This window comes from Epinephelus moara, chromosome 18 (genome assembly GCF_006386435.1).
Source record: "Epinephelus moara isolate mb chromosome 18, YSFRI_EMoa_1.0, whole genome shotgun sequence".
Lineage (NCBI taxonomy): Eukaryota > Metazoa > Chordata > Actinopteri > Perciformes > Serranidae > Epinephelus > Epinephelus moara.
Window position 1 is genome coordinate 27,429,988 of NC_065523.1, and position 26,657 is coordinate 27,456,644.

The window sequence follows — 26,657 nt, forward strand, 5'->3', positions numbered from 1 at the left end:
ATTACTGAGATATCTTAATTCTCGTAGGAAGTGTCAGGCGTTGGACCGCGTGTCAGGTCAAGCAAGGTGAGTAGTGAAGGAGACGGGGAGGTAGGCAGTGTGATCCTGGGCATCTCAGACCGTTTAGCATCTGCAATAGTAGAGCCAGGTCGGAACAACACCAAGAGAACTGTCAAGAGTCCAACAGTGGGTAAGACATGTTCATCTTAGTTCACTGTATGTTTACGTGGTGGATATGAAATTAGGCTGTTGTAATGCCAACCTGTGTGTTAGATCTAAGTCTCGAAACTATCGGACCTGGAAGTGACAGTGCAGAGAGCTCTTCTCTGTCAGCCAATGGAAACACCATGGAGATCAACCTGAACAGTTTGGCCAAAAATAACAATGGTGAGAAAAAGCTCAAAGTGAAAATAAGATGGCATTTCCAAACTATGTTCGAAAGGAATCATACCTTGTAATTTTGCATCTGCACATGCAACAAATGCACAGGGTTAAAGAAATAGTTCACCCAAAATTAAAACATGCATATTATCCATCTTATCTGTACTGCCATTTATCAGTGGGGTTTGTTTTGGTGTGAGTCGCCGAGTGTTGGCGATATCTGCCGTAGAGATGTCTGCCTTCTCTCGAATGTAATGGAACTAGATTGCACTCGGCTTGTGGTGCTCAAAGCACCAGAAAATACATTTGAAAAACTCAACAGCAATGTCTCTTTCCAGAAATCATGACCTGGTTACTCAAGATAATCCACAGACCTTGTTGTCAGCAGTTACATCCATCCATCCATCCATCCATCCATCCATCCATTTTCATCCGAAAGTCCGGGCCTGGGTGGTGGGGGCAGCAGGCCAAACAAAGCATCCTAGACGTCACTCTCCCCAGCAACCCTTTCCAGCTCCTCCCTGGGGACCCCAAGGCATCACAAGACCAGATGAGATATGTAATTCCTCCAGTATGTTCTGAGTCTGCCCCGGGGCCTCCTACCAGTGGGACGTGCCGGGAACACTTTTAACGGAAGGCACCCAGGAGGCATCCTGATCAGATGCCCGAACTATCTCAACTGACCCTTTTCGATGTGAAGGAGCAGCAGCTCTAGTCCGAGCTCCCTCCGGATGTCCGGGCTCCTTACTCTATCTCTAAGGCTGAGCCCAGCCACCCCATGGAGGAAACTCATTTCAGCCACTTTAGCATTCGTACTTATATGTAGGAACTATACCATCACTATGCAGAAGATGCACACTCATGGCTGAGGGACTCGTTCTTGTGGCGGTGCAAGATGTAATCTTTAACATCGTACTGCTTGGCTGAGCTGTAACGTTATCTAGCTTCTGCACAGTGATACACTTGGTGGTTGTAGCTCGGTGTACAGAAAGTAGTTCCTTCATGAAACCGCTCACAACAACATCTGAGGATTATCTTGGTCATGATTTCTGGAAAGAGGTATTGCTGTTGAGTTTTTCAAATGTATTTTTTTGGCAATTTGAGCACCACAAACCAAGTGCTATCTGGTTCTACTTTATTTGAGTGAAGGCAAACTTGTCTGCAGCTGGTATCTACCAACACTTGATTGATAAATAACACTACAGGTAAGAGGAAAAACAGGTCTTTTTGATTTGGGGTGAAGTGTTCCTTTCACATACTTTAAATATACAAAAACAGGCAGTGTGTTTAAAAGCACTGATCACCTGCACTCTGTGGACATTCCCAGGTTCTGCAGCAGCTGTCTTCTTGACACTAACTGGGATGGAGAGTCTTCTTAGTCATCAATACTTTGAAACAGAAAACCAGACAGAGATGTACTCAGATGTTATCACTGCAGTCTTGCCCTCGATGAACCATACCAACCTCACCGAGCCCGTCAACTTTACCATCCATCACAAGAAGGTGCTGTCCAAGTTATCTCTACATCTACCTTTTAAGATAACATACAGCTTGCTGGGGCGTCGGTGGCTTGGTGGTGGAGCGGGCGCCCCGTGTGCGGGGCTGTTGCCGCGGCGGCCCGGGTTCGGGTCTGGCCTGTGGCCCTTTGCTGCGTGTCATCCCCCTCTCTCTCCCCATTTCACGCTTGGCTATCCTGTCCATTAAAGGCAAAAATGCCCAAAAAAACATATCTTTAAAAAAAAACATACAGCTTGCTGTTTTTCAACATATCTAAAAAAATCTTTGTTGCTCTGCTTTCATCAGACGGTACCTGAGTCTGGTTTGGTGACCTGTGTGTATTGGGAGGACAAAACAGAGGAGGCAGGAATTGGAGAAGAAAGTGAAACAGGAACAGAAAAGAAGAGGACAATGCGCTGGTCGGTGGAGGGCTGTTGGGTTGCATACACCAATGAAAACTACACAGTGTGCAGCTGCTCCCATCTATCCACATTCGCCCTCATCATGCAGATTGGAGAGGTATCATATGCGAATGTGCATTTGCTAAAACAAGTTCCCACACACAAGGTCAGATTGATGACAGTATGTGTTTGCCTGTGTGTTGTATCTTCTCAGCCTCCACCAGAGGATCCCTTCCTGGAGTGGCTAAACCGAATGTGTGTGATTGTGGGACTATTCTTCTTTGGTTTGGCCATCTTCACCTTCCTCCTGTGTAGCTGGAACCCCAAGATCAACAACACAGCCCGTCTTCACCTCTGCCTCAACCTCTTCTTCTCCCATCTGCTGCTGCTGTGGAACGACGAATATGTTGAACAAGAGGTACAGTAATCAAAGATGGAGTTGTTTTTGTTTTTGCTTTAGACTTAAATACTGAACTGGATCTGTCACACATGGATTAAATGTGACCCAACTGAACCACTCTTTGCTGAGTTATCAGAAGCATTTAATGTTCGAGTTCTATCGCACACAGGCTCCACCCTGTACTGGACTCTATGGGTGATACTTTCTTCCAATCACGAGCATGGGTTACGTTATTATAACCCTAGTTCTATTAGTACAGGTAGAGCCCTCACCTCAGGGGCCCTGCCACTCCTATGCCTCTTGCTGAAGAGGGTTTAGAATAGCAGAAAATGGCGAGTGTGTCGTTATATACTGTTTGGTCTGCACTTATTCAGGTAGGCATGTCCTTGAAGGAGAGTTTAACCCATAGTCTCCAGGAGAGGGCTATGCCTGTTCCAATAGAAGTAGGGTTACAATATTGTACTTCTTCTGTCTCCACAGCTAGCCTGCACCGTCATGGCGGGGCTTCTCCACTTCTTAGTTATAGCAGGCTTTGTGTGGATGCTGCTGGAGGCGTTTCAGCTCCACCTGTTGGTCCGGAGGCTCACTAAGGTGCAGGTCATCCAGAGAGATGGCCTCCCCAGGCTAGTTCTCTACCTGATTGGCTATGGTGTTCCATTTGTGATTGTGGGTGTTTCTGCACTGGTATATTCTGATGGATATGGTGCTACTGAGGCAGAGGTGTGAGTAAGATAAACAGTAATACACTCAGTCATATTCTCCTGTATGTCTGATGTGCATCCAGGTTGAAAGTGTTTGATTCTGCTACAGGTGCTGGCTCTCAAGACAGCACCATTTCAACTGGGCTTTAACAGGCCCTGTGATTGCTATCCTTGCTGTGAGTATATTGCACATTAGCAGATACATCACATCTATTTTAACAAAAAATGAATCAGCTCAGTCAGGTTTATTCTCCAATTTAATTTGTCGGGCACTGTTTTTAGCTAATTGAAAATCAAGCTAACATGCACTTTAACTAATTTTTGACAAAATATTATTCCTGGCCATGTTAAAGGTGAGTCAAGAAGCTTACTCAACGTCCTGCTGGATTTACAGCAAAGACAAGCTTATCTTCTGCTTGAATGTTTACAGACATTTACAGGCCATGTCCCATTATTGGTTCTCCTCCTGTGTTTCTTCACCATTGGCCTCAACTCAAATCAAAGAAATTCTCTTGAAGACACATTACTGTCTTTGTTTTACATCTGTTACAGGCAACCCAATACCATTAGCACACACTAAAGAGGTCAAGGCTTTCCTACTTTTGACAATATCTGTATTGGGCCTCTATTCACAGCCCTGTCTCCTAGAAATCAGGTTTATACACAACTAATTATAAACAGCAGATATGTTTTCAGGGAGACATAATGCGTGTTCTATTATCATCTACATATTATATTTTCTATTAACATCATGAGGAAATTTGGCTCATGAATGTATCTGGCAGTTTGCAAAAATGACACTGAACACATCAGCACTGAAAGCATATTTCAGTTGTTTTCCGCCAAAATAGGCAATCTTGCAAGACACTATCCACTCGTAGTGACTACAGCAATTATGTTATTTAGTATCATACAAACAGAATTCATAGTAGACAGCATTGCTACATATTCTTCAAAATGGCACATTACTAGCAGTATTTAAGGTTTCTATGGAGGTTATATGTTCTTCTGCAGCTCAGCCTCTGCGTCTTCCTTTCCTTCAGCTGAATTGGATATTGTTCTGTGCTACTCTATGGAGTCTGAGACCCACCCTGGCCAACATGAAAAGTGATATTTCTCAATCCAGAGACACCAGGTACGAGTGATAAAGGTTATCTTTGCATGAAAATGAAATAAAATCAGTAATTTTCTGAAAATTCTGAAAGTTTAATGTGACTTTTCATACATAGTGTACATACAGTGTAACAATATATCACAGACTCTACGTGGTGTCGATCTGATCGCATTTGATAGACTTATGCAGATAGCCAATTTGATATTCTTTCTTAAATTTATACAGACTACACTAATTATGCTCACCCTTTCTAAGCTGACAAAATGTATATCACAAAGTGTTTAAAAATGTACATAGTGTCCATCTCTCTTTAAAGGTCCAGTGTGCAGGATTTAGGGGTATATATTGACAGAAATGTAAGATAATAAGTATGTTTTCTTTAGTGTTTAAACACCTGAAAGTAAGAATCATTATGTTGTCTTATCTTAGAATGAGACACTTATATCTACATATGAAGTGTGTCCTCATTTACAGAGATCGCCATGTTGCACCGCCATACCTACAATAGCTCGCAACAGAGAAACCAAATACTGGCTATAGATTGGGCCATTGGCATTTTCGCATTTTTGTGTCAGATTTTTTAAATATAAAACATTAATCAGTGCTTTCACCGGTTTAAATCACTGGATCCATTTGTTTTGGAGAGGAAAATAGAGCTTAGATTCTCTGGCCGAGCCCGAACCCGGCCCCACTGGCTGTGCACATGTAATTTGTCGGTGGTGACAACATGTGTTTCGGCTTCGTCGAGTGTACCAAGTGCAGCACGATGCTGGTAGCCTTTATGACAGCACAAAGAAGGGGACCTCGACACTTAAGAGGCACATGACGAAGGCTTGCCATGGAAAGAAAGACGAGAGTCAGCCTTCAATGTCCACGTTCGTATCCTTAAAAAAATGTCGGATTTAAACAGGGCGCAGGCTCATAATTACAGTTAAAGGGATGGGCCGGGCCAGGCTTGGACAGAACATGTACGGGCTCGGGTGGGGTCGGGCTGGATTTTTTGGGCCCGATCTAAGCTCTAGAGGAAAAGTCCTCTGTGGATAATTCAACTCCTGGTACTAGGTTAGCGGCCCGTCTCCAACATGCCAAACGGCATTGGAAAAACACTGATTTGTAAAGTGAAACTGGTTTATTCAGTGTTTTTAATGGTCTAAGTCACTGGATCCTATCATTTCGCAGATGAAGAGACCTCTGCGGATAATTCTGCTCCCAGTAAAAACCTCCTGAATGATGAAAACTGAAGGAATTCTAAGCAGGAGAAGTTACAACTGCTTGCAATCTGCAATCCTCACCACTAGATGCCACTAAATCCCCTTAAGTCTTACACACTGGACCTTTAAAGAGTCATACATTCTTGAAATTAAAACTCACTAAATTCTCATTGTTTACAGGTTGATTTTGTTCAAGATAGTGGCCCAGTTTGTCATATTGGGCTGCACCTGGATCCTGGGCCTGTACCAGTCAAACCTTTTCTTCCAGGTCCTCTTTATAATTCTTAATTCCCAGCAGGGCACCTTCCTCTTCATCGTCCACTGTCTGCTCAACAAGGAGGTACACACTTTACACAGATGACTTTCTCTGCACTACTACTAACAATGTCAGCAATTACACACACAGCTGTCCTTCTGTTTAGTTACATTAATACATAAAATCTAAAGTGAGTCTTTCATTGTACTCTCTAGGTTAGAGAGGAATACGTGAAATGGCTGACCTGTTCTTTCAATAAGCATAATGAAGGAGGAACTGTGGTGAGTTAGTTTAAACACCAAAGCAACAATGCATAGTACGAGGAACCACTTTAATAACTGTGAAATGCTTGTATTTATTTCTGTGTATCTCTTTTCTTATCGAGGTGTCTTTGTAGCCTTTATATGGCTATTAAGACTACAAAGACACAAACAGTCTGCTAAACAGCCAAAACAACCCAAACCAACATCCTGGGTGATCCTAGGCATGCCTGCTATGTGTTTCACTGATCAAACATTTTCTTTCAAATGCCTTGCTGGAATTATGATGTGTGTAATTTTGCATATCTGCTGTATTCAAACAGAAAGATGCACCATCAGTCTCTGAGGACTTGGACAAGGCTGAGTAGAAGACAGGCTAAAGGTGATGGAATGCTGATGACAAAAGAGAGACGGAAGACAGAGAGGAGAGATGCAGACTGTGTCCACTTTGAACCATTAGTCATTACATGTTATTTTTTGTTGTCATTTTTATTGCGGCTGGGAATGACAAGTCATCAAATGTATATGTACGTGAGGGTGTGTTTACTGCTACTGTGTTAAATCCATTAGCCAGAATAATTGTTGGCATAGTACACCTCTGCAAACCACAGATATGTAACATTTGCACATTATGTTGTAGCGGATATATCGAAACTTTACGTTTCTTTATGTTCCAGTAATACTGTGGTTATGTTTTGGCACAAAAAATGCTTGGTTACGGTTTGGAAAAGATCATGTTTTGGTTTTAAAATGCACAGTTTTGGTGCCACAATAGACTTTTTTCACTGCAGACATTTTGACATGCTGTACATACATGTTCAACGGCTTACTAGGACACTTAATGGAACTGAGCCACCGTTAATGTTATCAGTTTCCCCTGTGCTTTTCCTACTATGACAAGTCAAAACGTCTGCTGTGAAAAAGGTCTATTGCCGCTGCAGAAGTTTGTTGGTCTTGAACAGTAGTCAGCAGGTTGGCATCCGGCATCCACTATTTGCTCCACCTACCAGGGACGACGTCAGCTAATATACATTTGATCAGAACTGTGTCACTTTAGAAACATTGATATGATATGTAACACATATAATGTATTCATGGTTTGCAGAAACATACAATTCAAACATTTTCTTCTGGCGACTGGGCTGACTACTGTTCATTGTGTCGTTTTCTGATATGTTTAATTTTCAACATTTTTTCTTTATTATTTCAATTGTTTTTCTCATTCAATACATTTTTTTTGTTCATATGAAAGTCTTGCTGACATCCAGAGATGTATGTGCGTGATTATACACATGCTTGTTAGACTTTCCAATACAACAGGAAGTAAAATACTGTGTCAACCACTGAGCGCTGCTGTGCACAGATTTCAGCTAAAGTAGCATTCCCCCCCAATAGCTAAAACTGAATGTCCATCCTGTTTCATGTGTTTCCCTGCTGACAGAAGTGGAGGAAAGTTGCTGTTGTTTTTAACTCTGCCCTGCACACTTTGTGTCCTCATAAACACACGTGACGTGGTGCATACTCAGGTGTGTGCTCCGGGTCTGAATCGGCCCCTACTTTGCCGTTATTCTTGCATGACATATTCACAGTATTTTCATCTGTATATCTTAAGTGCTCTGTCTATTGTAAGTTTAATTGTTTTCAGTGCATAATAAACCTCTGTTGCCTTGGAGTTTTCCCAGTTGTTTACTGAAATGTACCCAGTGTTTTGACACCCCATAGTGTCCCGTATAGGATGAGTAGGTGTCACATTCTTCCGCTTCTAGAATAGATGTGTGGAAACAATTTCAGATGTAAACTACAGTTATCTTTGTGAGAAGACTGAATGTCTTAAGATTGCTGAATAAAGAAGGAGGAGTGTTCCTGAAGTTATTTGTACAGTAACAAATCATCATACTGAAATCAAACTTAAAAGAACTTCTGTTAACATTGTTTACAGGGTAGGAGAGAGTAATGGGAGGGGAGACAGCAGGAAGGAGCAAGTATTTATAAGCACACTTTTTGTATCAGGGAAACATCCAACGGGTTACTGTAGTCAGTGTAAAGGTGGATCATATTCTTATTTCTTGCAGGAAATATTAGGAAGAAAGTAGGGTGATGATGGCAGGAGGCCAGGATTAAGGACGTGTTTGAGAGTGGAGACACGGTGGAGAGGAGAAAGATGATATTTATGTTTCTGAAAGTTACAGGACTGCAGAAAACTGTAAAGACTTGGACAGCAGTGGTCGGATAAAATCAGAAGGAGGCAGTAATGCAACTTGAAGAATGTCAACTGCCATGAAAGACATTTATCACCAGTCCATCAGATTAACTATGGAGAGAAGCTACTGTGATGGTTTTCACAGCTAACACATGTAAAAGCCTGTTGCAAACTTTAAAATTGTGTCATTCTGTCTAGTTTATGTTCAAGTTTGTGTTCACTTCCTGTTTTATTTTGAAATCTGTTTTCATTGTGTTTAGTGCTCCTTTTACTTCCTGAGTTTTCCCGCCTTTATTAATCACCTCATGTGTTTCACCTGTGTCTTGTCCCACTCACCTGTGTGTGGTTAGTAATCAGCCCCTGTGTATTTAAAGCCCAGTGTTTCTCACATTGTCCTTGTTGCTCTAGTGTGTTCATGCTCCCCAGTGTGTTTGATTCCTTGGTTTTTGATGCTGCATGGATTTTTGGACTCTGCTTTTTGTGTGATCTCCCTGAATGGACTTTTCTGCCTTTGCTGACTGCCTTCATGTGTTTGACCCCTGACCTCCTAGGTAGATTTGGATTTGATAAACTGTTCTTGGTGTTTTGTGTTTTTCCCTGCAACTGAGTCCCAGTTTTGTACTAGATTGTTACAAAAATTGAGGAGAGGAAATACCATATCTGTCAAATTAAAAAGCAAAGCACTGCAAACCAGTCTTTATTATTAAATGCATCACATTACTGGCCATAAATTGAGGCTAGACGCTCAAACTCTTTAGTGAGAAACAACAACACAGTGCAACTTTGACAAACCTCAGGTCGAACGGACACATCTACCTGTATCTATATGACATAATAAACAAAAGGACATGACACAGCATTTAAATATTGCTTTATAAACCTGCCACAATTTCAGTGCTGGTACACATCTCCATTGTTGGTTCTTGGTGATGTCATCTTTCTCTTTCCTCGAAGTGGATTTGCATTCTATTTCTTTGCATGTGCACTAGAAAGGAAAACATTTTTTGGGTGCTGTGCAAATTTTGACGTGCCATTGCTTCTTCTGGGTGAGTGATATCATGCAATTTTTGTCATAAAAAATGTATGTAAACCAACAGGAAGTAGTTTATTAGAACAGTCCCATGAAATTGATCAACTTTATTTTAGTAGTCTATTTCAAAAACTGCTATTTTAAAATCACAAAATTAGTATTTCCAGTAGAACGAACGTCATTCTGAAGTGCTTTTGATCAAAGTTTTAGCTCTAAAGATATGTTCTGATTATATATATGTTCTGATATATTAGATTATGGTCATGCTTTAATATTGATTTGAGAGAGGCACTGTTCGTAATGGTACCTTTTTAAAACTTTTTGTGACTTTAATATTGCTAAAAGAAAATAAAAAAATTAAGTCGCTATTTAGTTGATATTTTGCAAGGCTGAAAACTGTAACCTGCATAATGATTTGTCAAAAATATAACCAGCCATATTATAAATGCAATTGCTTTTAGGACATTGATTCTTATTTTCCTTAACAATCCATTATCTCTCTTTGTTTCAGGTTTCCTCATCATCCCTGAAGGTACGGATTTTCCTCCTGGTATGAATGATGTTTGAAACAAAACAAAGAGCTTCTATCTATATTGAAATAACCATGATGTCACCATTATTGTCTTCATGCAGGTTCTTGTGATGGATACACCAACACAACTGATTCGTGGCGCAACCGAGACTTTACATCCACTTCTTTCCCTGGCTTTCCCAATGAAGATTCAAAGCTTCTTAACAAATGGTGGCGCTTCACAGGGATTGGTGGAGACAGAGTCTCAAGCAAACGTGGTGGCACACATCATACTGTTTATATTGCATTTGCTCACCCAACTACCGAGTCTGTGACCCCAACAAGCGGGACTGGGTATGGTTTTTATGCCAGCTGTTATGCCTTACCTGTAAAAGTGAGTGTGGCCCTCTGTCCTGGAGGATTCTATGTGTACAAACCAAGTCATCCACACAGTATCACAGGATATGTAACTCGTGAGTAATCCTATTTTTTTTCAATTTCTGTGTCAACATGTAAAGCTTTGAAGAAAGTTTACAAAATAAGCATGATGTCTGATGCAAAAGCTCTCTGTACTTTGAAAGTTGCATCACAGGCAGGTGTTGCACTGATTACAATGTGGCTAAAACAAGCTAGTGTAAGAGAATGGGGTGTAAAGTAAACGTTTGGTGTTCAATTCTCAATTTACAGTACTGGCTATCATTATGGATATTAATGCTATTAACTGAGGGTCAGAACAATCAATTCTTTAAGAACACCAAGTTAAAGTTCTGATTTGTGTTCGAGTCCAAGTGTAAAAGCAGCTTTGTTGGGCGATGATGCATGTGACGTTCATTAGTGATCCGGGTTTCTGGTGATATTTAAACGCTCTTAAAAAGGCACTGAATTCTAATATGGGTCCTAATTGGTATTAAGATGTCTTAAATCAATCTTTCAAACATCTAAAAAGTGCTGAAACGTGTAGTATGACTTTATGAATTGTTTTTTTTTTCTAATGCTGCATTGAAAAATCTCAATAACTGGTAACATCTATTTTTAAAAAAAATACACTCGCATTAATGTCAAGCAGATCCACTTATATTTTGTTTTTTGCAAGGGCACTAAGAGCAGAGAGCCCCCTAGCTGTCATCATAACTCAGCTTCAATGAAAAATGGTTAATTACCCATGATTTCGCAGCACGACTTAAACCAGTCCAGGGGAATGCATTCGAAGCTTGGTGTATTTTATGCAACAAGTTTTTCAAACTTGGCACAACAGGAATCAAGGCAGTGGAATCCTACTTGCAGTGTGAGAAACACAAAATGGCCAAGAGAACTAACCAGCAAATACCAGATATTTCCCAAATCTGTTCTTCCGTTGTCTCTGCCACGCCTCCGATACCAGCACCAGGATCAGCAACAACAGATCTCCAAACAGTAAATTGCTCTTAAATTTAATCCCGAGTTGCATTATGAAAAGTCTTGAATCCAACTTGCCTTAATCTGTAGGAACCATCTGATTTATTTTAATATAACTAAGACTATAATTTCATCCCTGACATCCACATAATGGGAGCTAACGGATCTCAAAGGCTGCTTTAAATCTTAACATCCTGAGTGATATCTTTCAAATAAAAAATGAAAAAAAACAAAAGAAAAACAGATCTGGCTGACGCAAAGCCGCAAAAGCATTAATTGCCCTATTAAGAGCCAGTGTTTGGTTTGTAAACACGGCGAACTCTTTGTTCCATGTGTAGATATAAACGGCTCATTCTAAGGTAATGAAAACACCACAGTTTTTTGTTTCAGGTGATTATACACTAATGAAAACATAGTTATGAATATGATGTTCCATTTCTGCAAGTACATCCCCCTAAATCCTACACACTGGACCTTTAAGCGAAGGCAGTGTTCCGAATTGTATACTTATTCATTTTTTTGCCTTAAGTATGTCATGCAGCTGCCCTTACAAAGTACGTGAACTGGGACATGTGTGTTTTAAGGTACCATGAAGTTCCAACAACGCCTCTCTCAGATCAGTTTTAATTCTTAACATCAAGGGGCAAACATATCTTTCAAATGAAAAAGAAAAACATTGTTAAGTTCGGCAAAAACCATCAGTATACACAATACAGATGTGACACAGCGGCCCTGGTACACATCTGGAATAGAGATGCTTCATGACAGCATCTTTCTCTTGTCTCCTCCTAACTTTTGCCCTGTAATCAAAGACACCTTCGACATCAGGAGTGAGTGAATTTGCGTAACTGTTTTTCATTTGCTTCGCATCTTAAAAAACACTTAATGGGTGTTGTGCAAACTTGCAGCAGAACATCTTTGATATGTCACGATGAACCACTGTGCTTCAGCCCTTCTCCTGGGTAAGTGATTTTCTGTTGTTTTTTAATAGACATGAGAATCTCCAAACATATTAATTGTAATAGCATGCTTGACTAGTCTCTATGAATTAATTCATTATCAATTTAAATGCTGCTATTTTTTAATTTGAATTTATGTTGTTTTGACAGAACATGATTTATTTTAGATTGAAGTTTTGCAGGGTGTCTTCAGGTCCTTAAAGTCTTTCAATTTTATAAATATTAGGCCTTAAAAGTCATTTAATAGTCTTAAATTTGAATTTGTGAGGTTGTAATTGCCACAAACATTTTATCTAATTTCATTCACCTATATTTTAATGTCTGTATGACAATGTATGTATGTATGAATGTCCACATTTCTGATTTTACAATTCTGTAAACCTACCACTGAACCTTACACTGTTCTTTTACTTTGTACTTGCATTTACCTGTTGGCAGACTGTAGATCTACATACCTGTGCTTGAATAAGAAAAATATGATTTGTCCAGTTTGTGCAGTCTTAAATTTTGTGAAAAAATTATCTAGAAAAAGTCTTAAAAGCATTAAATTTAAGTGTCTAATATCTGTAGGCACCCTGTTTTGAGATATAAAGAAAGGGCAAATAATTACAAATAAATAATGGTTATTATGATTCATGCCTTTTTTAATTTAATTTTATACAGACATCACTAGTAAAGGAATCTTTAAATGTGCTATTTATTACTGGCTATGTTACATTTCCTTTTTAAGCTACATCTCAATATTTTTAAAAAATGAAGGTAATTTGTTGTTAATTATTTGAGATGATCATCTCTTGATCTCTCTTGTTTAAAGATGTATATAAATTATACAAAATCCTTAATGTTAAAGGCACTGACTCTCGATTATTTCTCTTTGTTAGGTTTACTTGTCATCCCTGTGACATGTGATTTTCCTCCTGGTATGGATGATGTTCACTTACACATTTAAAGACACCAAAAAAAAGCTTCTCACAAAGGATGAAATCACCGTTATTTTTGCTGCCAATGTTTCCTTGTACCTTGCAGGTTCTTGTGATGGATACACCAACATAACTGAACCATGGCGCAACCGAGACTTTACATCTACTTCTTTCCCTGGTTTTCCCAACGATGATTCAAATCTCGTCAACAAATGGTGGCGCTTCACAGGCATTGGCGGAGACAGAATTGTTACAAAGTGCATGTCAAGCAATATTGGTGGCACTGTGTATATGATTTATTTTCCATTTTCATACCCAACTACTGAGTCTGTGACTCCCTCAGTAGGGACTGCATATGGTTATGTGTATGGCTGTACTAGCACAAGTATTTCAGTGAGTGTGGCTCTGTGTCCTGGAGGATTCTACGTGTATGAACCATCAGGACATCCATATTCTACTACGGGTTACGTGACCTGTGAGTTGCTGCTTTTTCATTTATTCAACATACAAAAGCAAGAAACATTACATGTACATTATGCCTAAATAATGGTTGTACAAAATACATAGAGTATAACTAAATGGAAAATAAGGGTTTAAAGTGACAGCCCAAATGATAAGTGCATAACTTTGTGGAAGATATCATGATGTGACTGTGCAACGTATCCTGATAAAATGGTTCGTATGATACTGAACAAAAAGTGCACAAACAACGGTTTGTATGTTATCTAACAAAGTAGTGTCTCATAAATGACGCAACATATTTAGCGTAAAGTTATGTAGGTCACGTTTAGCCAAGTAATAATACGAAGGTTGGGTTTAGGGAAAAAACAACTCAAAATTCTAGTCACGATTACTGGTCTCCTGGGCCCTGTTTCAGAAAGCAGGATTAGTGAAAACTGAGTATGTTGAGCCTGAGATGAGGGAAACTCTGAATTCTCCGTTTCACAAAGCCAGCTCAGCGAAACCCTGAGTCAGTTACTATGGCAAATCTGTTCCACCCAGATAGCCTATATCAAATATTACACATTGTGGATTTGCATTATCATCGGAGCAAATTTTATGCATTGCCCTTTGATTCTTCGGCAGCGGCAGTTTTCTTTATAACATCAGAGACACTGAACACATCAGAGAGACAGCGGATTGTCGGCCCGTAAGAAAAGTGACTCTGGCTCTGAAAAGACTTTTGCCCATTGTTGTGGTTTTCCCTGGACATAAATCAGAATCGATTATCAAAGTATTTGCAAAGGAGTATCGTTGGCTTAAACCTGATTTATGGTCCTGCGTTAAATCAAAGACGTAACTACGTCGTAAGGTACGTGGCTACGCAGGAGGCTCGCCGTAGCCCCCGGCGTAGCCTGACGTGCACTTCCCAAAAAATGTAACTACACGTCGAGGCGATGCAGACCCAGCGCAGACCGAGAGGGCTGTGATTGGTTTGCTTAGTAGCAACGCATTTCCGGTTCCGTATTTCCAGAATGCGCCATCCCCGCCATCTTTAAACATCTTCTGTTGCGATGTAGATGTTGCAGTATTAACATACTTTCTTTGACATCCAACAACTCCAACTCCAGCAATATTCTCTCTCTCTTGGTCGCCATTGTTCACTGTGACTGGAAAAGCCTGAAGCTAAACAAAGAATCAACTAGAGACGATGATAACCATTCAGGAAAGGACCGCAGCCCTCTACCGCTCTGGCGGTGAATTGCACCGTGACGAAATGGAGTGACGGAGAAGTTCGAAGGGTTCACGACGGCGTCACGGCAACGAAGTAGGTACGTTGTAGGTACGCCGCAGGACCATATATCAGGCTTTAGTGGATGGAGCGGACACCCCGTGATCAGACGCTGATGCAGTGGCTGCGGGTTCAAACCCAGCCTGAAGCCTCTCACTGCGCGTCATTCCCTCTCTCCCTCAACATTACGCTGTTTTGCCATTTAAGGCAACAAAAGCCCCGAAAATAATCTTAAAGAAGAGGAATTCCAAAGAACTGCAGGTTTGTCAGTGTTAATCAGAAATTAATCTATGTGGATACATGATGCAGTGATTCATGAATACTTTTCATAGCCTATATTCAAAGACTGAATATCACGTTATCTGCACTCCACTGATGATGTCTTTCAGTGCTCGCCGTGAACGCGCCTCTCTCAGGCTGAACATACTCAGAGTTGATTGAACTAATGCTGATCAGCTGTTCTGGAACAGAAAACTCAGAGTTTCTCAGCTCAGGCTCAGTCAACCCGGAGATTGCGATTAGGCTCAGAGTTTGTTGAGCCTGCTTCCTGTAACAGGGCCCTGGTGGAAAGTCCTGTGTGTGTTTGACCTATCCACCACCCCAACCTGCCTCCTTACACAAACTCTTGTTCTTTAAACTAATTCATTCTTTACTCCCATCAGTGCATTGGTCATGTGACTGCAGTCTTCCAAATTACGTGGGTAATACACAAATAACTTCATTATGAATTGTGGGGCATTATTTTCATAGCCTGGAATGTGTTAACTTCCGAAACTGTATCAAATTGAAAGTCATTTTACAAAATTGTTGCTGTGGTAGTGGGAAAAATGTACACAAAAACATGAATTCAGACAACATACAATCGGTATTTACTAATTCAGTTATTCATTATCTGTAACTGCCTATCTCAGCTGACATTAGGCGAGAGGTGGGGTACACCCTGGACAGGTTGCCAGACCATCACAGGGTAAATCATTATGTCATAGTCCAAAAACAAGAGGAAAAGTTACTTAAAACTTTTAAGCTAAAATACTATTTTACATCTGTTTGCAATGGTTGTGTATGAGGGGAAAGTCTTTCTGATTGTCTATATAAATAATATTTTTCTGTTTATGTCGCCTGATCCGTTATTCACATTTTCTTTGAAAATCAACGATGGCATCATTTTCATTGCTTTTCTTTGAATGTGCTGAAAGAACTGACAAATTTCATACCTCATATCTGGACCTACATATAAAAGGGACCAACGTTGTTTTAGTTGCTTCACATTTGCTAAATAGCAGGTGGAGGATTGTACAGCTCACATTTTTCAAATTACTTATGATATGTGATCATGTCTGTTTAGATCATTATAAGTGTGAACCAGACTCCTGTGGACCACTCGCTGAGTGCTCAAGTGAGGGAGGTTGCACCTGTGTTTCTGGGTATGAAATCCCTCCAACACACCTACCCACTCCAGATTCATATGGTTGTGTTGGTAAGTACATTTTGTTTCATTTAAATGGTGGTTACATTGGTGACATGGTGGAGAAATTGATCGTCTTGTGCGTTGTATCCAGCGATAACGGCCATTGTTACAAACCTTTAATGCAAGACAGTACGTCACACAGGAAGTACATTAAGAGGCCTCGTGCTCTTAAAGTAAGCAGTTTGTTTTAAGTGTACCTTCTTCTGTCTGTAATATATCTTGTCAGACATTGATGAGTGCCAGAGGAATTCAAAACTTTGCGGCACTAACAGCAAATGTAACAACACCATTGGAGCACACTTTTGTACCTGTCTGGATGGATTCAACGCAACAGATCCAGCATTACCACCTGGAGGCTCCAACCCATGCATAGGTATCATAAAATACATTTGTTTCTGTCTTTCTCGCTTTGCAGGTACGTTCACGGTGGTTGTGAAACTGGTCTGTTGTCAATTTCTCCACTACAGATATTGATGAATGTCTTGACGATGTCTGTGGGGATGATGGGACCTGTCACAACAACCCAGGAAGTTTTGTATGTGAATGCCATGATGGCTACCACCTTGTGCCTGAAGCAACCCCAGTTGGTCAAGGTTTGTGCTGTTCCATAGTGTGTAATATACAGTGAGCAAGGCATAACCCTCAATGAGCCATTCGGTGATCAAAAAATATGTTAGGCTCCATAGGAAATGGTCCTTCAAAATAAAAGCTCTGTTTTTAACAAACTTGACATGTTTGCGAGTCACTTGGGTTCCATTCAGAATGGACCCGCGATTCACTTTTGGACCACGACCCACCAGTTGGAAACCACTGCTTTATATTACAATGCTAGCAAACATTTGGGGGAGGTATAGTTGACTACACGTGCAAATCTTAAAGCCCTCATCCACTCAAAAATGATGTTTTTTTTATGTCAATATGCCCTGAAATGAATGACATTGACTCTACAGACTTGTATCTGTGCAAAGTTTGTCACTACCCAGAACAGAATTTTGCTGCTCACAATAGTCTTTTCTTCATTTTTCTTTGTCTCATAAGAAATAAATCAAATTCTTATTTGGAGATCTAGATTCTGATCTACTCCCCCCAGCAAAGGAATAAATCAGGAGTTCTTTTGCTGTGCTCGTAGGCTTCGCAGAGATGAGGCTTGAATTTGATCACTGAGGCAAATTTCTGACATTGTGCGGGCTCACTTACAAGCCAGTCAATTCTTCTTTTGGATCTCAGAGCTGATTATTTCAGACAAATAAAGAATAATGCAGGGAGAGAGGAAAAAGAGCTGAATTTAAGAAGTATGAGAAAATGGTCAGAATGTCATATATTGGGCTCCATTACATCAAGGAGAAATCATCTGGTCAAAGAAGAGATTTTATTTTGAATTTTCCTTTCCTCTGGGTACAGGGGTGTTTTTCACTTTCCTCCCTATTCCACTAGAAATCTGACACCTCTGGTGCAGACCGGACTTGTCAATACAGAGAGCAAAGTAAGCCATAGTGTAGTGAAAGTTTTGACAGCAAACATGGTAGAGTGTGCAGTTCTTGGACGTTAACTGGACCCTGGAGCTTTCTTCTTCTATTAACCAAAAACCTAATTGTAGCAGATATTACCAGATGTTTCACAACCACATACCATGTCAGCCACTGCCAGATAGCATACAAGCTAACAAGCTATCAAACAACATAAATAAATCAAAGATGCTAACTACACTAACCATTCTAATTCGTCTGCTAGTTGACGATTACAGTGCACAACAGACTCCTTATCTGAGTCTAGTTCTCACTGAGGCTCATCATGTATGCCTTGATCTCTCTGATGTTTCTTCCAATGCTAACCAGCCATCTTGATGTGCACTGCTTCCTCACTAGTCAACCTAGCACTAGTAGTGCTGAGCCGACGCAGGAGAAAGTGACATTTGGAGAAGGCTAGATCTAGAATTTCTCAATAAGGGAGAAGGAATAGATGTGCTTCCTCTTCTTCTATTTACTTTTCATGTGGGAAAACCATGTTGAACAAAATATTAATCATAGCGGAGTATTTTTACATACTTAAAAACGTGTTTGGAGGGAGACTTTGACAGTGCCCATGTCCAAAACCCATGGCATAGGGTGCCATGGGTTTTATATTTGCAAATCTAAAAAAGGCAATTGAATATTGTCTTACTATATAATCCATGTGAAATTTGGCACAGTGGTAGAGGGTCATGGGAGGAAGCAATATTACATCAATTGGCCAAAGGGGGGCGCTATAGCAACCGATTGAAATTGCAAACTTTGAATGGGCATATAGCATGCCCCGTATGCCGTAGAGACATGAAACTTTGCACAGAGATGCCTCTCCTCATGAGGAACAAATGTGCCTCAAGAACCCATAACTTCCGGTTATACAGATTTTCCGCCATTTTGAATTTTTTGAAAAACACTTAAAATCGATCATGTTGTTCAGAAAAACCCACAGAGTTACTGTAACACACCGGCTAGCTAGAAAAAGAGATTGGATTTAGGGTGTTCACAGTATAAAACTGGCAAATATAATCTGCACTTTGTCCTTTTAGTCCTGCCAAAAACTGAGCTGATACACTAAATGGACAATTTTCCTTTTAATGAGAACATTGTAACGTACATTAACCGTCCCTTCCTCAGATATCGATGAGTGTTTCAACTCAACTGTCTGTGGCCCTGACTCTATTTGCACCAACACGCCTGGAGCTCATACCTGTGAATGTCAACTGGGGTTCACACCAACTCAACCAGATGCAGATGTCAGTGAGTCCAACATCTGTATTGGTAAGTGCAGACACCAGTGGCACAGTGGCAAACCTGAGGGTTAAAACATCTGTGCATGGATCGCTGTCAGCCATTTTGAGTTCATTTCTTCAATATCAGAGAGAGGATGAAAAGAAACATCAATGAAGTAAACATTTAAGCCAATAGCCAACATTTTCTGTCAGAGTATCCAATAAAAAGAACTGCTATTCATTATCCTTGAGTTGTGCCAGAAGCTAAGGTCTTGACTATACAAGGTAACAGCTGTGTAAAATAAATCCGAGGTTGTTAGGGGAAACAGAATAACAGGGTGCTCTTCTAAACCTAACCTGCACAGTGCTGGTTTGTACCAATTGAGCATCAATTTTTCTACATTTTTCTTTTCTGTTCAGTCTTTTACAGCACAGCAAGGCTAAATCCAAACAGGTAAAAAATATATTGTACTGCCAAAACTTTGGAGTTGTGCAACCTAAAATTGTTATGGTTACATACAGACTAATAGACACTAATTTCACATTTGCTATATTTAACTTTCACTAGTTGACCTTACTACAACACATTCTTAAAGTACTGCCACTACAGCTTACATTACCAGAGATTTAGTGTAATACTGCATCTGCAACTTGTATTAATTTAAAAAGGTCCCCATCCTTCAAGGTGTTGCACCTAACAGGCACAGCTAGGTATGAGTTCAGCAGTCTCAGTGGGCGATATAAGGTGCACTGTGAGAGGAAGTACAGGCACCAAGTGGCATCAAATACACTTTTGTGACGTCTCTGAAAAGTGTATATGGCTTCTTTTGTGTGTTGTATTTATTTTAATCTCAGTGTTTTTACAGATGTTGATGAGTGTGTCGAAGATGCTACTGTCTGTGGACCAAATTCCAATTGCACAAATTCAATTGGATCTTACATCTGCACCTGCTTCCCCGGCTTTCGGCTGGACAACCCAGATGTAATAGCCAGCATTTCTAACCCATGCACAGGTGTGTGCTCTTGTTTGGTATCTATGGAGGATACACTGTGCTTCTACTGTTTGGATTTATATGGATTAAATGATCCTCAAGAACAGATAGTGTTGTGCATGCTCTCTCTCTACAGATATAGATGAGTGCAGCGAGACACCTGATATATGTGGTGAACTAACAGTGTGTACTAATGTACCGGGGACCTTCTATTGTTCTTGTCCTGATGGATTCTACCCTTCAACTGGAATCCTGTGGGAGATGGGGGTTTCATTTTGTCAAAGTGAGTAAAGCCAACTTTCAGGATAATTGAGATTTATAATTAAAACTAAGTTAAAATTTTTATTTACAATATTTTCTAAATCACTGTCAGGTCTTTCAGATATCCTAGATGCAATTGAGCCTCCAAAGGTAAGCCCTGATTGCATTTTTCCATTTCTCAGTTGAACTGACGAATGAAGAATTTATGTTATGCATAATGACTGTAAGTATGTAAACACCATATCCTAAATATGATCATAGTTGGGATAAGTGCTTCAATTAGCATCACATGATCCAGCTAGGGCTAATGGGAAACATACCTCTTAAAAGATAATAGGGAGATTTCTAGAGGCCTCATAAATGGTTTGTAAATGCACTCAATGTTCAAACAAACATGTCTTGATAGGAGGAAATCTAGATACCAGTGCTGACCCCGACTTGTTATTATGTTGAATTTAGCAGTTACCAAACCTGTTCCATGATTAAAGACACAAACTAATGTCTCCCTATTGAGAAATGAAAGCATTTTAATTTTGAGGTTATACAAAGTTCATACCTTTCTCTTAGTATATAGATGTCAAATCACCAGTTTACAATGTGGTAAAATCAATAAGTACTCAATTTGTTACTTAAAAAAGTAGAAATACTTTAGTCTAAAAATACTCCACTAAGTCATGGATTCAAAATGAAGTACTATAATTTAAGGTATCAATATGAAAGGTCTGGAGTGAAGGATTTAATGGCATCTAGCATTGAGGTCGCAGAACTGAAACTACTCCTGTGTGCCAAGCGTGTAAGAGAACTACGGTGAGCGACGCAAAAATGCAATTGGGCTCGTCTAGAGCCAGTGTTGGGTTTGTCCATTCAGGGCTACTGTAGAAACAACATGGCAGACTCAGTGGGAGAGGATCTGCTCTGTATGTAAAGATATTCCGCTCACTCTGAGGTAAAGAAAAAAGAGATTCTTAGTTTCAGTTGATCAAAAACGAATTAAAACTAGTTACAAATATTATCAGGGGTGTAAATATAGACAGGGCAGGAGGGGCGGTTGCACTGGGGCTCCATAAAGTGAGGGGGCCCATAGAGAGTGTGGGCACAATATGTAGGGCAGAAAACGGGGCCTTGTGAATAATTCAAATTGCCACCTTAGATATACGTTTGTGTTTAAAGATAAACTCTCATTAAATGAAAATAGTGCGGTTTGTGAGGCTATACATGTCTCTGAAAACGTAAAAACACCTTCATCATGGTTTTCTTTTTTCTTCTTTGGTAAAATAGCCAGTAAGATTATACAGAAACTAGTTTAGGCGCATAAATAGCAACTAGTCTGCACAAGGGCCAATCATAAAAGCATGCACGGGGACCCATTGAAACTACCTCACGGCATTAAAAATTATACAGTGGTTCTGCTTATAGATGCCCCTAAATCCTACACACTGGACCTTTTTTTAAATGATCAAAGGTAAAAGTATCATGCCATAACATGAGCTCCTTAAGTTATAAAATATTTCTATTTGTTTTTTGATCACTAACAAATACATTTAATAGTATTTCAGTTATGTAGTTCAGCAATTTGGAGCCAATTTTCGATGCTTTACTACTGGCATATGAACATATGTTTTACATATGTTTGTATTTAAAAATAGCAAGTAACTATAAGTGTTAAACAAAGGTATTGGAGTAAAAGTACAACACTTCCTTTTGAAATGTAGTGGAGTAGAAGTATGAAGTAGCATATGATGGAAATAGTCTAGTAAAATACAAGTGTCAGAATTTCACTTAAGTATAGTACTCAGGCAAAGTAAATAAATACTCAACACACACGTTGTGTTGCAGGGTCAGACAAAAGAAAGAGCTTTCCTTGGCAATATGGATCAACAGCTCAAGAACAACACAGGTGTCACCTTACCAGATGCGGTAGGTAGAAAAGATTCTAGTGTTTTACTTGTGGAGACCGATCACACAGATCCTCACCGTGAGTCTAAAGAGGTGATGTAATGTAAAGTGCTGGGGACACTGCGGTTACGTTCTAATGCCTTTCCCCTCTGTCTTTCTTGGTGTCTTTGCAGACAGTGGCAAACAGCCTTTCTGCATCCATGGTACTTCATATCCAACAAAATCAGAGCTTTATATTATGTTTGTGTTTTTGTTTGCCTCATTACAACGACTTATTTCTCACAGGAAGTGTCAGGCGTTGGACCACGTGTCAGGTTGAGCAGGGTGAGTAGTGAAGGAGACGGGGAGACCGGCAGTGTGATCCTGGGAATCACAGACCTTCTAGTTTCTACAATAGTGCCACGAACTCAGAACAAAACCAGCAAAGCGATGCAAACTCCAACAGTGGGTAAGAGGAGTTCCTCTTTGTTTAGATAAGCTACATTTGATTTCTCAGCACATGTAAAATATACCTGCTGTAATTTTTATCCATGTGTCAGATTTGAGCCTCGAAGTCATTGGCCCAGGGAGTCATGATGACAACAATGCCCCTCTTTCTGCCAAAGGACAGACCATGGAGATCAACTTGCAGGCTCTTGCCAGCGCCAACAATGGTGAGACAAAGTAGACGAAAAAATCCATGATGACTGTAGCATCTATTAATATCTGTTTAATTCTTATTTCACATGGACACTCCTAGGTTCTGCTGCAGCTGCCTTCATGACACTGAGTGGGATGGAGACTCTTCTTAGTCATCAATACTTTAAAACGGAGAACAAGACAGAGATGTACTCGGATGTTTTTACCGCAATCTTACCGTCCATAAACACCACCAACCTCACTGAGCCCGTCAACTTTACCATCCAACATAAGAAGGTGCAGCAGCAATCAAAATTCAACTCCTATCCATCGAGACAAAAAGAAACTAACTTTGAATGTAACCTCGGTTTCTTTTGGTTTCTCAGAAAGTACCTGAATCTGGAATTGTGACTTGTGTGTTCTGGGAGGACAAAAGCAAGAACGAAGAAGAGGGACAAGAGGACGATGGCGAAAAAGAGGAAGAGACGATGGGTTGGTCAGTGGAGGGCTGCTGGGTTGCATACTCTGATGAAAACTACACAGTGTGCAGCTGCTCCCACCTTTCTACCTTTGCCCTCATCATGCAGATTGGGGAGGTATATGAGATGTCTATATACATGATAAGACTGTGTTGCTGAGGGCAGGGACACTATAGAGGACTTGAAAACTCACACCACATGATTTGACAAATGGAGCTATGGTATGGAGGGGCCGACAATATGTCAGCCTTAAAATCTTGTAGTTTGTATCCAGGTGAAGACAAAGTTGCAGATCCAACATCAGGTTGTTCCAAATGGATGTACGTAATTCTCTTGGTCTCTGTGTCTTCTGCCTTCTCAGCCTCCACCAGAGGATCCCTTCCTGGAGTGGCTAAACCGAATGTGTGTGATTGTTGGACTATTCTTCTTTGGTTTGGCCATCTTCACCTTCCTCCTGTGTAGCTGGAACCCCAAGATCAACAACACAGCCCGTCTTCACCTTTGCCTCAACCTCTTCTTCTCCCATCTGCTGCTGCTGTGGAACGACAAATATGTTGAACAAGAGGTACAGCAAGTCTAATAGCCCAATTGCCAGAAGCAATGTTGGCATTGCATGTTTCTTAACCACAGATATGTTACATTTGTATATTCTGTTGTGGATATGTTGAAACTTTCCATTTCTTACATCTCAACAATGCTGTGGTTATCACGTGGTTATATTTAGGCACAAAAACACTTGGTTTTGGTGGTAAAAAAAATTATCATGTTTGGCTTTAAACACCCATGTTTGGTAGCACAACTGCCCATGGAAATGCAGTGACTGGTTGCTAAGAGACACCCGCCATTTAGCCACCCACAAAATGCACATTTGGTGGCAAAAATACCACTTGAAACGCAGGGACGGGTTGCTAGAAAACATCCCGTGTTTTATGTTGGGTCTCGAACAGTGCTCTGCAGCCATCTACAGCTTGGCAGCAGTCTCACCTAGGAGTCACATCATTCAACATCCCCTCCAGATAACGTGTGCCTAGCACTACATCACTCTAGAAATGTTGATAAGATGCGTATGAAATGTAAAAAGATGATGTATCTGTGGTTTGCAGAAACATACAATGCCAAGATTATCTTATAGGGACTGGGCTGCTAATACTACGATGTTTTGTTTGCTTACAAAAGTACTTACAGGGCCCTCACACAGGTAATTCTGTGACTTCAATTAAGTGATAAATTCTCTGCTGTGGTTGTATCTAAAGCTTGGGGCGTGAATGAAAGGAGGAGGCATTTTAGGCATTTTATTGTATTGAAGATACTTCTCATCTGTCTCCACAGCTAGCCTGCACCGTCATGGCGGGGCTTCTTCACTTCTTAGTTATAGCAGGTTTTGTGTGGATGCTGCTGGAGGCACTACAGCTCCACCTGTTGGTCCGGAGGCTCACTAAGGTGCAGGTCATCCAGAGAGATGGCCTCCCCAGGCTAGTTCTCTACCTGATTGGCTACGGCGTTCCATTTGTGATTGTGGGTGTTTCTGCACTGGTATATTCTGATGGATATGGTGCTACTGAGGCAGAGGTGTGAGTAAGATAAACAGTAATACACTCATTCATATTCTCCTGTATGTCTGATGTGCATCCAGGTTGAAAGTGTTTGATTCTGCTACAGGTGCTGGCTCTCAAGACAGAGCCATTTCAACTGGGCTTTAACAGGCCCTGTGATTGCTATCCTTGCTGTGAGTATATTGCATGTTAACATTTGCATCCCTTTTATTTTAACAAATTCACTCACCTCAGCCCAGTTTGTTGTCTTAACTGTATCGTGTCTGGAATATTTTTTTTTTAGCAAACAGAGCATTTGTAGCATTTATTCATTTTTCACAAAGGTATATTTCTTTACTGGTACAATTAGAGGTTTGTGCGGAGATTTTTTTTCCCACAGCTCAGCCTTTGTGTCTTTTTCTCTTTTAGCTGAATTGGATATTGTTCTGTGCTACTCTATGGAGTCTGAGACCCACCCTGGCCAACATGAAAAGTGATGTTTCTCAATCCAAAGACACCAGGTATGAGTGATCAACACTGTCTTTGCATTAAAATCCAAAATATGCAATTTTCTGAAAACCCTAAAAGTTGAATTCTCATTGTTTACAGGTTGATCTTGTTCAAGATTGTGGCCCAGTTTGTCATACTGGGCTGTACCTGGATTCTGGGCCTGTACCAGACAAACCTTTTCTTTCAGGTCCTCTTCATTCTCCTCAACTCCCAACAGGGCACCTTCCTCTTCATCGTCCACTGTCTGCTCAACAAGGAGGTAGTCTTCAACTGAGTCTTTCTCCTGCCTTCTCACATCAGTTAACTATTGATTCAAGGCTAATACGATTGAGAGAATATGGATAGAATTTTAAATTGCTTTTGTTAAACAGATAAACTAACCTGTAACGTTTGAATATTTAATGCTATGTAGATGATGTAGCATTGTTTTTGTGTAATAGTTGTTGTTTTGTATGCTCCAGGTGCGAGAGGAGTACATAAGATGGCTGACGTGCTCTTGTGGAAAGGACAGATCTGTGGTAAGTCCCAGGAATTACAACACATTATCTCAAGCAGTCCACTTTATTATTTCAAAATGTAGATTTAATAAAAATATGGATTTCTGAAAAATTTCAAACAAACTCACATGTGCCACTTTACCTCCCATACTATACATCTTTAATACATCTATTTAAATGAGGAATAGCCCCAACTGATTCCACCATATTCAGTGTTTTTTATGCAAAAATAATGAGCTATCTCCAAGGCAGCAGGTGCAAACAGTGCAGATATTAAGCATTTTCTTTGTACTGACTATATATCAATTTCAACAACACTAATACTGATTATTATAATTTATTTCAACAGAAAGATGCACCTTCAATCTCTGAGGATTTGGACAAACCCGAGGGACAGACAGATGAGGAAAACAAGGCTAAATCCAGATGAAGTAAAAAGGGAAAAAACAAACAGAACAGATGATTTATGTTTTTATAAATTTTAATTTCATGAATGCCAAAGTGTGACATATTTCAATGTGTGTTGTGTTCAGTGTTTTTCTGCATCATTGTCTCTCATGGTTTTAGCTGGCCGTTTTCAGCATCCAAGGACTTAATGTAAAGTGAGTTTATTATTATAGTCAGGCTCATTCTGATTTGAATAGCTGTACAATAAAATAACTCTTGTATTAACTCTGTCAGTTAATATTATTTTGCTGAATA

General features: G+C 40.2%; 2 protein-coding genes across 2 annotated transcripts in view; both read left to right on the forward strand.

The window, feature by feature from the left end:
* The window catches only part of LOC126406159 (uncharacterized), a 33,596-nt gene extending 7,211 nt beyond the window's left edge, over positions 1–26,385 (forward strand). The window contains exons 11-40 of the mRNA XM_050070337.1: positions 28–190; positions 274–387; positions 1,709–1,884; positions 2,185–2,397; positions 2,494–2,697; positions 3,160–3,401; positions 5,886–6,045; positions 7,748–7,760; positions 9,963–9,983; positions 13,583–13,711; positions 16,314–16,445; positions 16,663–16,809; positions 16,904–17,029; positions 19,076–19,219; positions 20,037–20,183; positions 20,299–20,445; positions 20,536–20,573; positions 22,260–22,340; positions 22,493–22,522; positions 22,605–22,767; positions 22,859–22,972; positions 23,059–23,234; positions 23,324–23,533; positions 23,778–23,981; positions 24,746–24,987; positions 25,076–25,142; positions 25,378–25,469; positions 25,558–25,717; positions 25,920–25,976; positions 26,305–26,385. Coding sequence (XP_049926294.1) covers positions 28–190; positions 274–387; positions 1,709–1,884; positions 2,185–2,397; positions 2,494–2,697; positions 3,160–3,401; positions 5,886–6,045; positions 7,748–7,760; positions 9,963–9,983; positions 13,583–13,711; positions 16,314–16,445; positions 16,663–16,809; positions 16,904–17,029; positions 19,076–19,219; positions 20,037–20,183; positions 20,299–20,445; positions 20,536–20,573; positions 22,260–22,340; positions 22,493–22,522; positions 22,605–22,767; positions 22,859–22,972; positions 23,059–23,234; positions 23,324–23,533; positions 23,778–23,981; positions 24,746–24,987; positions 25,076–25,142; positions 25,378–25,469; positions 25,558–25,717; positions 25,920–25,976; positions 26,305–26,385 — 3,993 coding nt within the window. The remainder of the gene's footprint in view (positions 1–27; positions 191–273; positions 388–1,708; positions 1,885–2,184; positions 2,398–2,493; positions 2,698–3,159; positions 3,402–5,885; positions 6,046–7,747; positions 7,761–9,962; positions 9,984–13,582; positions 13,712–16,313; positions 16,446–16,662; positions 16,810–16,903; positions 17,030–19,075; positions 19,220–20,036; positions 20,184–20,298; positions 20,446–20,535; positions 20,574–22,259; positions 22,341–22,492; positions 22,523–22,604; positions 22,768–22,858; positions 22,973–23,058; positions 23,235–23,323; positions 23,534–23,777; positions 23,982–24,745; positions 24,988–25,075; positions 25,143–25,377; positions 25,470–25,557; positions 25,718–25,919; positions 25,977–26,304) is intronic.
* LOC126405632 (adhesion G protein-coupled receptor E3-like) lies at positions 90–7,778 on the forward strand. Its single transcript, XM_050069437.1, has 10 exons — positions 90–387; positions 1,709–1,884; positions 2,185–2,397; positions 2,494–2,697; positions 3,160–3,401; positions 3,490–3,556; positions 4,424–4,515; positions 5,886–6,045; positions 6,177–6,242; positions 6,545–7,778. The coding sequence occupies exons 1-10, from the start codon at positions 255–257 to the stop codon at positions 6,587–6,589; spliced, it is 1,398 nt and encodes a 465-aa protein (XP_049925394.1). The 5' UTR covers positions 90–254; the 3' UTR covers positions 6,590–7,778.
* Positions 26,386–26,657: the final 272 nt, after the last annotated feature.